This window comes from Lytechinus variegatus, chromosome 2, assembly GCF_018143015.1.
Source record: "Lytechinus variegatus isolate NC3 chromosome 2, Lvar_3.0, whole genome shotgun sequence".
Classification (NCBI taxonomy): domain Eukaryota; kingdom Metazoa; phylum Echinodermata; class Echinoidea; order Temnopleuroida; family Toxopneustidae; genus Lytechinus; species Lytechinus variegatus.
The window spans coordinates 59,340,624-59,353,769 of record NC_054741.1 but is presented as its reverse complement, the minus strand read 5'-3'; the positions used below and the strand labels follow the sequence as shown (position 1 = coordinate 59,353,769).

General features: G+C 33.9%; 1 protein-coding gene across 1 annotated transcript in view; it reads right to left on the bottom strand.

Annotated features, from left to right (window-relative positions):
- Nucleotides 1–13,146, bottom strand: part of LOC121408499 (HEAT repeat-containing protein 6-like) — a 64,222-nt gene that overhangs the window by 23,972 nt on the left and 27,104 nt on the right. The window contains exons 18-21 of the mRNA XM_041599979.1: nucleotides 9,467–9,627; nucleotides 3,736–3,812; nucleotides 2,924–3,055; nucleotides 1,253–1,420 (exon numbers count right to left, since the gene is read on the bottom strand). Of these exons, the coding sequence (XP_041455913.1) occupies nucleotides 1,253–1,420; nucleotides 2,924–3,055; nucleotides 3,736–3,812; nucleotides 9,467–9,627 (538 nt within the window). The remainder of the gene's footprint in view (nucleotides 1–1,252; nucleotides 1,421–2,923; nucleotides 3,056–3,735; nucleotides 3,813–9,466; nucleotides 9,628–13,146) is intronic.

The window sequence follows — 13,146 nt, the reverse complement described above, 5'->3', positions numbered from 1 at the left end:
AAAGTCTTACGAAATATTAATTTTTACTTGAGTACTGTTTAACTTTTGATCTATGCAACTTTGTTAAAATTAACCAATTTTTATGGTGTGTTCTATAAAACCTTCTAAATGACATTTTCTTTCCTTCTAAATTAACTTTGTTTTACCTTTTGAGTTCTCAGTTTATTGCTCTAAGATGTTAAAAAGATAAAAACAATAAAGACAACGACAGAACTTTAGTTTTCATACCTTGGATGTTACCACATACACAATAAATATGGCAATAAACATAAACTGGCACGGGACACCGGCCGATACTCGGTCGTACACCGGCCGATGCGTATTCCGATGTGGTAAGGATGGGGCTGCGATGAGGGAGCTCGGTGAGAGCCCGTCGAATTTTTAACTCCGAAGTTAAATTTCGCCGAGCTGCCACCGATGCGGTTTTTAGCCCCAAACGCCGGCCGGTGACCACGGGAGTCCGGCCGGTGTCCGGCTAAAATCGCATCGCTGGCTCATCGGAACCTCATCGGCCGGGCTATGTGACCTAGGCATATGTTACTATAAAAAAGTTCAATTTCATGACCGATTTTGCACTCGATTGATCAAATTAAAGGAATTCATTGCTCCTGGCTCCATAACACAAAGCAAAGCAATTGATCATACAGTGATATTCATGATTGATTGCAAACTGTGTTAAATGCAATCAATCATAGAAATTTGATCTACCTTCAATTTCTTAGTTCTGTGTTACAGATAAGCATGTGCTTTGTTATAAATATGAAGTGTAAGATCATTGGTCATTTGGATGAAACTGAAATTATCTTAAAACTGTGAGCGACAATTTCGGTCCAAATACCTGCCATCCCCCCCCCTCGTTGCCCCTTGCCCTTAATAAAAAGAAGGATCAAAATGTGTTGTTTGGGTTTAGAATCCTGACAAAATAATAGTTTAAGTTAAATTCAATATAAAATTTACAGAGTTACGGTCAGATGAACATCTAAGTTGATCAAGGTTTTTAAGTTTGATTTTTAGTTTTAAGGTTTTTGTTGAATTTAAGGTTTTTAAACATTTAAGATTTAAAATTTTCAGACAGATGGTTAGGGAAAGAGTGGCTTTAATTTAAATGTCTTAATTGAGAAATAGTTTAATAGTTTCTTTGGCATTTGGTTAATAACATTATGCAAATTCAAGAATATAATTGCAAGTTGAAGTTTTGGATCACCAGAACAATCAGTTCAATAACTTCATCCCTTTTTGTATCCCCACTGACCTGATCTCGGAGAGTATCTCTGTATTTCAGCTCGGATATCTCAGACACTTGACCGATGACGGCCATGGCTTGAACCAGACATGACCACACCTCAATGAACTGATCGACGGAACCGTAATCGAGTCTCTTGGAAGGGATTGAAAGTGCGAGGGCACCGTTGATCCGAACCTGTACATTGTATGGAGTTTCAAATAGCAAACATAACTGGTTATGTTACAAAATTTTAAAAAGGGAATGGTTACACTTAATTTTTCAAATGCTCTTCAAATAGTAAATGACTATTCACAAACCATCAGAAGCATATCCAGGATATATCAGGCAAGGCAAATACAAATATAAGAAGAGGGATATTCAGATGATGACATCATAAACTGTCACTACAGGATATCTCAAACCCTGGAGCACCTACCAATCACAAGGATGTAAACAAATTTTCTTGATTACTTCTCAGTTTTGTATCTCTAAAAAAAAATCCATCCTACCAGATTAACTGCTTCAAAGAGTTAAAGCACTCAGCATCTAAATTGGAATGTTAAAGGGGAATCCAGCCTTGGCCATAAAATGTTATGTTGGGAAGGAGAAAAATAAATTAAACAGAATGGTGAAAGTTTGAAAGAAATCGGACAAGCAATGAGAATACTATAGCTGCTTTAAAATTGAGATCACTAATACTATGTAGATTTCAAATTGGCAACTGTGTAAGTAAATTATGACAAGGGGCAAGGACAACTTTCCCATAGACCATGTACTTTATTATCAGGGATTTGTGGTTTTCTCCTAAGTACCCATTCCCCTGGGGCAGTAATCTAAATATAGCCCAGGTAGTATATTGCAGTATGTTCTCATTAAAGAAAAATATAATTTGCAATAAAACTTTTGGGGAAAATGACATTTTAGCCATAATATGTATTGGAGTACATGGAAGAGTAGTCCTTGCCTTACATCACTATGACATCCCATATGCAGCCAATTTGAAGTCTCCATGGGTATAGTGATTACCAATATTTACAACTTTTAAAAATTCATAACTTTCTTGTTGTTTGTCCAATATTGTTCAAACTTTCACCTATCAACTTGTCTGATTTTTCTTTTCCTTATAAAAACAAGTTTTTATTTGGGTTGGATTCCCCTTTAATCACTTTGTTACATTATTTCACATAGATACTGCATTTAGAGCAGTCCAATAGCTAAAGATACCATCCAATATTTATATCACTGTATTAACATGCAGGTGTATTTTTGTGTAACTTTTAGGACACTCATCAAATCATATTGGTGACTTGAATGAGAAAACACTGTCAGATTTCCCACAGAAATTTGGAAACAGAATTCCATGACTTTTCCAAGACAAAATGCTGCTTTCCAGGACTTCCCGGGAGTTATGTAGAATTTGGGACGTCACAAAACTGGGAAAAATGGAAATCATGAACACCAATTATAATAGCAGAGTATGATTACAGAGGATGAGAGTTGCAAGACATGTCAAACTGGAAAGCTGCCATACCCGAGGTAAATGCAATTCCATGACTTTTCACAAATTTTCCAAATTCCATGACTTTGGGAACCCTGACTGTGTGGAAAAGAAATTGCTCTGATCTTTCTACTCCACACTTAAACATATTTCATGATCAGTCTCACACAGCTAATTAAAGTAATCTTTATTCTTCTCACCTTAAAGTTCTTACACTCTGTGATGACCTTAATGAGTGACCTATACACATCTGACCCCCATGATGCTGTCCCAAGACCAAGGCTAGTGTTCCGGAACATGTTCCCAAGAGCATAGCAGGCATTCCAACGCACCTGCAAATAATATGATTAAAAGTGAAACCGTGTGAAAGCTGTAAACAAAATACATGTATGTATCACAAATGTATGAAATAATTTTCTGGTATTCAGAAATTCCCATGATTTGTGTATTATTTTACAACTTAGAAATCTACAGAAACAGCACTATGAACATCAAGTTTTTGTAAAATATGCATATGAAATAGTGTTTTATGTTCAGGAAAATTTCAATTGCTATTACTATTCTTATTCAATTATTGTTCATGTTACCATGTTGAAGAGCCATGAGCACAAGTACATTATCAATTTTAAATTCATTTCATTTAATAGAGGATCTTAATAAGATTTAATATTCTTATATTGGTCAATGTACGCATACAAAAAAATTTGATTTCCATTGGCATTAACGATAGGTATACACAAAGATGAAAGGTACAATATATCATAATTCAATATTGAAAACTTTACATGAAAAAAACAAGGTAATTTATTATTTTTCTGCAATTACTTTAATACCCCTAAAAATTCAAAATGCATGTGGATAATGATAAAAGGTCTGTATGCTGCTATAAAATCACCGCATCCTAGTAGGATGCGGAATATAATCATAACTTAAATTCCAAACAAAATAAGTAATAGTCTACATAATATAATAACATTTATGAAAAAAAATAGAAATTTAAAATCTTATTTACCTTCACAGCACCTCCATTAATATTCTTTAGTAGAGCCATCACAGCTTTCTCAATGAGAGATTGAAAACTGGATTTTGCTAGAAACAATAAAGACAATGAAAGAAATAATGAGGTAAGATGAAAGCAAGAGAAAGAGCCAGAAGAAAAAGAGACAGTAGCGAGAGAAAAGTAGAAAGGGGGGCAGAGAGAGGGAGAGACAGTAAAGGGGAAGAGATAGGAGTGGAGAGAGGGAGAGAGAAAAAAATAGTAGGGGTCAAGAGAGCACACATACAAAGAATTGAGAAAAAGAAAGAGAGAGACATACAGAAATAGAGATAGAAAGAGAAGAGGGAGAGTGGGTGATAGTAAGAGCAAAATGTGGAAAATGGTAGTCATTAGATTCGAATCAAGAATAATTACATTGTACAATAATCATAAGCATTTACAATGAAAAATAAGGCAAAAATAACTACTCTTCATGGATAAAAAACCCCATCAAGTCAACAAGATAAAAAATACTTAACACCATCATCATTCAAATATTTGATAATTCATGAAAAAATACATAAATGTGTCCATGTAAAGGAAGAAATTGAGCAACTGGGCTAATAAGAGAAAGAAACTTGAAGGGGAAAACAAGCTTGACAAGACTAAACAACAAAATGCGACGGAGCACTAGAAAAACAAATACCTGACCATTATCTTCCCCGGATTAGGGCACATATTAATCACGAGCAATACATGGCTTCAAAGATCGAACATTCGGCAAATCCATGAAAATATCGCGCAGCAGGAAGTAGGGCAAACCGAATCAGCAACTACTTAATATGCATAGGTTTCTAACTCCTTGACTTACAAACTCATCCCGCTATCAGAAAGAATTCATACATCCTCTTTGTGTATGATGAAAAGTAATCTCGTAACAAGAGGAGAAGGGAGAAGGGGAGAAAATTAAAAGGGCAATGATGTACAGTGGGAAAAGAAAGCCATCTCAGGCCCTAGAAAAGGAAGACTTTCCAAGAGATAACAGAGGCACACGTAATGGGCTTCTCCTCATTCTTATATTACCATGTACAGGTTCAAAATTGCACATTCCTGTCTTAAAGTGATTCCAATTGCAGGAATGATCGATGGAATAAAAAAGTGAGTTTCTCAATTCTTTTTATGATATCTTGTAAAATTATTACAGAAAACTGTCCATTCAAAGGGCAAATATATGGTTTAAAAAATGGCAAATCAAATAGTTGCATTTTATGCAGCAACAGTGTGCCAAACATACACTTGTTGTTTGCAAGTACCGGTGTTAAAAATAACTGCATAAAATTTGCAAAGCTTCTAAACTGTAAAGCGCAAATGCATGAAATACGAATGATGGACACTGCCATTTTTTTTCAATTCGCATCCTTGCATAATCTTAGATCTCAGTCTAGCATTTTTTTCTTCACATTTCATAAAACACACAGTGAATATTATCCTTATCCTATCCAAGACTCTGATTACTTCACCATTGATATCAATGTAAGTGATAACATCAAAGTATTTTTCCCTATAAGGCATTTCCATGGTTTCTGTTTTTGGTGTATATTAACTCTGAGTAAAGCAATGAATACAGAAGACAGAGAGGAAAGTAACCTCATCCAGTGATTCAAGTCTTTCCTCATAATCTTTGACCCAAATCTTGTGAGGTGAGAACGACATCAGCTACCATGTTATCTTCACAGGTTGGCCTTTATCACACAGCAATCAATAGGAGGGTTCATTCACACACCACAAAAACGTTTGGGTGATTTCATGTTTCAGTTGGTTTAGAGGCATCGAACTCTTGAAAACAGTTGGAAATTTAGTTTTTTTTATTTCAATTCAATATTTCAATTCAAAATTCAATTCAAATGCAAAACGATATTATTTTCCAAATATTTAAAATATACATCATCATGTATATACAAGATACAAAAAAACATAATCGCTAAAATTCATTGATGAGGAAAAAATGAAATGAATTAAAAGAAGAGAGTTTGTAAATAACACTGTTCCCTTTTTTGTTCAAAGAAATTATAGCATGAAAAATGAAATAACAAGGCAATGATAAATAACTACAAAACACAATTAATAGAACACAAAGTAATACAATAATCAAACAAACCAGGGGGGAATGTGCAAGAGTGGAGGCAGGGGGGGGGGCTGCAAAATAAAATATTACAGTCAGGAGAGCAACTTTATTAGTAATCATATCCAGAAAGTAGGTCAAGTTTCAATTTACATTTGAATGAACTGAGATTATTGCAGGTTGAAATAGTGTTGCTTATAAAAGAGAATTCCATATCTTGGTCCCTGATGTCTAATTAAATTTAACATTTCGTTTAGTACTTTTGGATAATGAATGGAGTTTTGAGTGAGATCGGGTATTATCATAAGAGCGTACATTCATATTAAATTGGAAGAGTTAGGAAATGTTAGGAGGCAACATTGCACTTTTATTTTTAAACATAATTAGGGCAATTTGTTATATGAATATAAACATATTGATTGTTTTTAGTCTGAAAAATAGTGATTGAGAATGGGCTAAAATGTGACTGTGAGATGATGTACAAAATTCTTAAAGCCTTTTTTAAAAAGTATTTAGTATTAGTCCTAATTTCATTGAGCCTGTAGAGGCCCGAGTGGTATTGCAATATTGGAGTTTTATTCAATTCAATTTCAATATCAGCTGGTTTAGAGTCAAGAAAAAGGATATTCAAGATTTTTTTCTCTTCTTTTTAAATAATTCCTGAAATTAAAACTTTAAGAAAATGTGAAATAGAGATGCAAGACCGTTCAAAGCGCATCAATCATCTCGGCCTGTTTCCCCCTCCCCCAAATGAGAAGAAGCCTTATAAATCAAAATCTTCATCAAATTTCATAAGTTATAGAGAAGGCAGAAGCGCACATATGACCTAAATAATAATCTCAAGCATCACTCTTTGTCACAAACCATGAAACAATATAGCCCCACTCATTGAAATTCATGTCAGCTATTGCTTGGGTAATAGCTGGACCTTTCCCTCAAGACCATAATCTGCTTTCTAAATCCATTAACTCCAAACTTGACAGACAACAAGTATTCCCGCTGAGAAATCAACATTTATCGAAATATGAATTATCAACTGGTTTGTGAAGAGTAGATAGCATGTCATAAGGCGTGAATCTTCAGGGAGGTTAAAAAGATATGCTTTCCACGAAGCAAATCATACATGAATAGTGAATACCTTGACTTTTAAAACTTGACGGCAATGACAGTACTTTAAAGGGGAAGTTCACCCTGAAGAAAACTTTGTTGTAAAAATAGCAGAAAAAATAGTAAAAAATATTGGTGAAGGTTAGAGGAAAATCCGTTAAAGAGTAAGAAAGTTATTAGAGTTCAAAGTTTTGGATTTGTGACGTCATAAACGAGCAGCTGCCCCATGTGTTATGTAATATAAAATGCATGAAATTCAAATTTTGTATGGTTCCTGATGCCTTAATTTTGTTTTCTATTCATGATCGGGTGTGAAATGATTTGCCTATTGATATACAAAAGGTACAGTGAAAACCATTTTCAATTTTCTGAGAAAATGACATTTCATTGATTTTTTACCATTCGCTATGTAGGAATGCTGCTCGCATATGACGTCACAAATCAAATAATTGAAATTCTAATAACTTTTTAATCACTTGATGAATTTTTCTCAAACCTTCGGCAATATTTTTAATTATTTTTCTGCTATTTTTACAATAAACTTTTTGTCAGGGTGAACTTCCCCTTTAATAAACTGATCTTAGCATCAGAAAGTTATACATGTACAAACAGTACAACCTTGTCAGTTGTTTTCATATTTTTGAAAATGTTTATATCAGCAGGACCGCTTTTAATTCCTTACAAGCTTTTCGTGTACCAATAAATGCAAACTAATTCAAATTTTATGTTTAATTTCCGCAATTGGTTCACTCCTACCTTGAAAATTATTTGCTGAAAAAAAGTGTTACGAATGATTAAATATTTCCCCAAAATACATATTGAATACACAAATTTACTATTTCTTGGTGATGAAATCAATTGATGGATGTTTTTTTCAAATTATTGAGAATTGTTTTTTTTTTGGTAATGTTCTATCAGATAAAAACTGATTACCATGATCCATTATACATTGCTTTATTTACTTCAAGTAAGATAAGATTTTAAAAATGAGTTAACAGAGAACTAAAAATGGGTAAGTTTAGCTTTTTTCATTATATCAGCATTGAAATATGGACAAAATGGAATTTCTGTATACATGAATTACTGTTATTTTGTAATACTATCATATTTTCTTACATATATACGAACTTCCATTACGGCATTAATGAAGAAGATTTAGAAAAAAAAGGCCTCGATGAAAAGTCTGCCATTTTATCAATTTCAGCTAATTCTATTGCTGGATTTTCTTTACAAGTTGCATTTTAGTGTGCAGATTGTGTAATTTTCAGATTACAAGCTACATCTGTTTACAATGCCATACATCATTCTGATAATGAGTGCTAAGTGAAAGATGGGCCCAGAAAATTGCATTCCTGTATAGAAAATCTTTGCACAATGCCTGCATGGTTAAATAGCGATGACGCAGAGCTCAGACAAGGGGGTAGTTTGGATCTTTATTACCTAATTTCCCCCTTGATTGACTGTTAATAATAATAATCTTTTAAACGCATATTATTTCCTTCTAATTTGCTGACCTATATGTGCTGTATGGTGGAGCTATGGAATATTGCACAAACACATTGCACTTTTCTAGGGTAGTTAATTAATAATCACTTGCTTAAATTATAATTTTATCATAACTTTTTCATTATCTGCAAATGGATGGATCATAAAATCATTCTGGAATATTGATATAAAGAGTTGTTCTATCCATTTAAGTAAATTTATGATGTTTCCGGGGAAAAGCATATTGAAATTTGCCACTTAGTTTCTTGACCGGTATCATATTATTTTTTTTGGCATTACCAACCATTCATTTTTATCCCCATCACCCCATCTTTCTCTCCCCCAATCCCCACTTCCTTTTTTTTTCTTTATCTAACTCCCGCACATGCAAAGAATAAACCAGAGAATATTTCCTAATTACTTAGTTACCCACATGTTGTTCATATGGCCCTGTCTTCCTCCTTGATCATACTCCTCAAAATATGTTTGTCTTTTCTTTCCTCCTCTTTCACCCCTCTCGTTTCCTCACTCTGCTCATATTGCTCCCTCTCTTGTGTCTCTTGTTTTCTCTTTTTCTTCTATCTATTTTTCTCTATCTCTTCTTTTCTGACCAATCTTTCTCTAAATTTATTCTCCATTTGGCATGTATTATGTTTTCTATCTCAACCAAGTTTATTGGCATCTCCCACCCCCATTTCTCTCTAACTATCTACATGTAACTATCCATCCAGCCATCCAACCCCCCCCCCTCTCTATCTCTCTCTGTTATTATCTAAATCTAAGTATCTTATATCTAACTATCTAAACCCCTATTCCATCAAGATCATTTTGGCCAACCCCAAGTGGTGTTTCAGGTGCAACCAGGGCTAGTCTAAAATTGGTGTGATGGAGAATACAGGAAAGAGTCTCACATTTTGCCTGCTTCCATGGCTGCACCAAGTGCTATGCCCCGAAATCATGACAGTGGGAAACGGTTGCGTTTGGTTGACTTAGGCTGGCCAAAATCTTGATGTGAAATGGAACAGGGGTATCGATCATCGCGGTATGTCTTACCTAATGTCTGAGGTTGCATGAAGCGTACCAGCATGCCTAGGCCTCTTACTGCATTGGATTTGACTTTATCATGATCCCCGGAAGCTTGTATGGCTGCTTCAAACAGCCTCTGAAGCAACAAGTCAGAGAATTGAGACACAAAGGCTTCGTCACCAGATTCCCTATGGTGGGGGAAAAAGACAAACGGTCAGGAACATTCAACACTTCAAATCATAACGAGATGACATTTACACATTGACTAGAGAGTCGCATAGATATATACACTCAATATGATTAAGATAGGGGATGTGCGAATTTGATGAAGTTTCATTTCAGTTATTTTCACTGACAGCTGTGATAAGCTTCTAAAATCCTTTAATGTGATTGGCTGGGAGCAAATTTATCAGAATTTACAGTGAGCTTCATGAAATGTCCCGATAGGTCAGGGGGAAATACCTTTAATCAGAAACATACATTAAATAGATTCATCATACTCGAATATAAAATAATGATGCAAACAGGGGAAATAATGAAAATAAGGAAAGCCCTATTTGAATTACTCAGATGAATTAAAAATTTTGTTTCTTTAAACATGTAAATGCATGGTGCCTTTTCATGTGGATGCGACAGTGCTTTTTATCATTAATCATCATATCAGGCATAATGTAAACAACTGAAATTTTAAACGAAATACAAACACAAAATTCTTCTGTTATCGTTTCAAACAGACATCTATTTTTACCTTTAAGTGTATGGATTAAATTAATTCATTTTAATCAATGTTGTTACTCACAATAACTGAACTAAACTGTTTTACAGTCATTGCTAATGTCATATTATGTGACAGTGGCCCGTATTCTGAAGTCGGGTTTAACTTCAACTCGCTTTTAAAGTTGTGGTTTAAGTATGGATAGCCAATTGTTACATAGCTGTGTGCGCAATGAACGCCTAGCTTAGCCGGGTAATATAGGAGCGCCTTGAGCACAAGGTGGATTTGTGCGCAATATAAATACCCTATATTATTATTATTATTATCATAAATCAGACAGTAGCACAGAGTTAGACCACAGTCTAAGTTAAACCCAACTCAGAATACAGGCCAAAGAGTCTATAAATTTTAATCAAACATTACATCAATGAAAATATGTGGCGATGCACAAAACATTATATCCATGCAAATACAATAGATCAGGTTTTAATCATATGCTACAGGATATTTTTTGTAGGAGTATTGCATATTTTGCAGAAACAATATCAATCATATAACAAATACAACTATCAATATTTACAGAGAAACTCAGTCCCTTGTTACAATAATTTTCCAGCATGATTTTATTTTTTATCAAGTAGGAATATATGGTAACACTGGTGTTAATTAAGAAATTAATACATACCAAAACATTGTTTTAGAAGTGTAAGATATAATAAATATACAGTAAAAAATATGTGGCGTAAAGATATTAATAAATACCAAAATATATTGTTTAAGAAGTGTAAGATATAATAAATATACAGTAAATGCATGTAAGAAAGAATGCCAATAAATAGTCAGAAAAAGAATACCAACATTTCAGTGTTCACCCATCGTGGTCTACTCTAATGGCATTTACCTACATACATATACATGTAATAGGATGTGCAAATGGTGCCACTCTGCTTTTGAAGTTGAACTACGGTAATCATGAAGTATTATTTATTGCATATGAACTGTCTTATGAACTTTCAAATCCATCAAAATGTCATCGTACACAAACAGGTATTCTATTCTTTAATTTCTCTGAATACGGTTGACCATGATCTCTCCATCTAGCATGCCGAAGCACGATTCTGATTCAAACTCATATTGTATGAATGATACCTACACCACTTCTGTAATAATACCTTTCATGTGGTCAGCAGTTTGTAAGTGTAAGTTTCAGAGATTTAAAGGCAGAGTCTCAACATGTTGTACGTGTACATATTTTACCTCTTGCTCTTTAATACCCTAATTCCCCATACTCTTTTTTTATCTCCTCAACCCCCCTTTTCTCCCCTCTTCTCCTTCTTCTTCTATTTCTTCTTCAACTTCTCCTTCTTCTTCTCCTCCTCCTCCTTCTCCTCCTTCTTCTTCTTTTTCTTCTTCTACTTCTTCTTCATCTTCCTCCTCTTCCTCTCCTTCCTCCTCTTCTTCCTCCTCCCCCTAATCCTCTACCCCCCAAAAAAAATTGGGAGTGGGACATATGACCTGGTTAAATGTTTTTGTCACATTCTTCCTTTCTAGAATTTCTTATAAACTTGATATTGTTTATCTTTATAACTTTAAATTGTATATCAAAACTCAAATCATTGTACAATGTGTGAACCGATTCTACCCTTACATAATATCCCAATAAAGCACCATTTTACTATCTGTGGTCTGAGCACCTTTTTTCTTATTAAAAACCAAACATTTATTGCTAACTGCACATACCTTGGTAACCATTTGACAAAACTTGACACCCCATATTAAAGCATAAATGATTATTTTATTTTTTATGTAGATTACATGATGTACATATTTCTGTATTCAGCAGCATATGAGATGAACCAAATGTAGCAAATAGAGATTTCTAATATTTTTATTTTGGGGTGCATAAATCCCACTATCATTATTATTATTATTTTAGATCTCATACATGTTCATACCAACTTAGGGAAACTAATTAATACCTGGGTAGGTATAGGCAAATAAAGAGTAACAACTTGTCAAAGGATTCAAAAATTCCCTATTTATACAAGAATATGAATCAAATTATTTCAATAACAAGAGATACTAATTCAAAATTCACCTTCTGTATGACTGCAACGGTCCATTCTTATTCACTAATCCACTGTACCAATTTAACTATCACATGTGAACAGGGCTCCAGAGCTTTAAGTGAACAAGCTTCCTGCTTTGTCATTGAATGCCTCTCTCATCCACTGGGATAGATGTTGAGTGCATCAACATCAACTAACCTTGTTCTTCGCTGGTCCATAGAGGGCAGTGCTATTATTTAATTTTACAGCCGATACTAGAATGGGGTCCTGGCAGTCAGTGAAGGGCGATCATGTTTCAATTCTGTCAGGGCAATGGAGGTCTGCATGTAAATTGCCCTTTTAACAGTTTATCACCATTAACCTTATTCCCCTATTTGATTGTAAATTCTATTGGACTACCAAGTACTGTATACCATTTAAATTACAATGATTTATTTGGTTTACATTAATTCAATTTAAAAACAATCCTAAAAAACACTGATGATACACATAACAAACATTTTTTTAAACTGAATAAATAAATACAACTAATTTGTGCATTTAACGTAACGTTAAATGGCGCTTATACTGAGCAATTTGATCATGAAAGATCTAGCATTTTCTTGGAAGATTTTTTTAAATTATTTTAAAAGAGCTTAAAAAGTTTAATATCAATTTATATCATAGAGTTCCTCTATAGATAGGTCTAAATAAAGGAGTAAAGCAATGTAAACAATATTGAAGGAAATTATATCAATTTCACAATTATAATTCTATTTGTGCATAAAAGGTACATGTAGATGTGATTTTTTTTATAACAAAGTGTGCATGAGGATATCTATTCTTGAATTTCAGGAAACCAATTTAGTAGCCCATAGAAATCAATATCAGGGTTACAAATCTTAATTATCCAATGTTTGGGCCTGTAATGATGTCTCCATGTC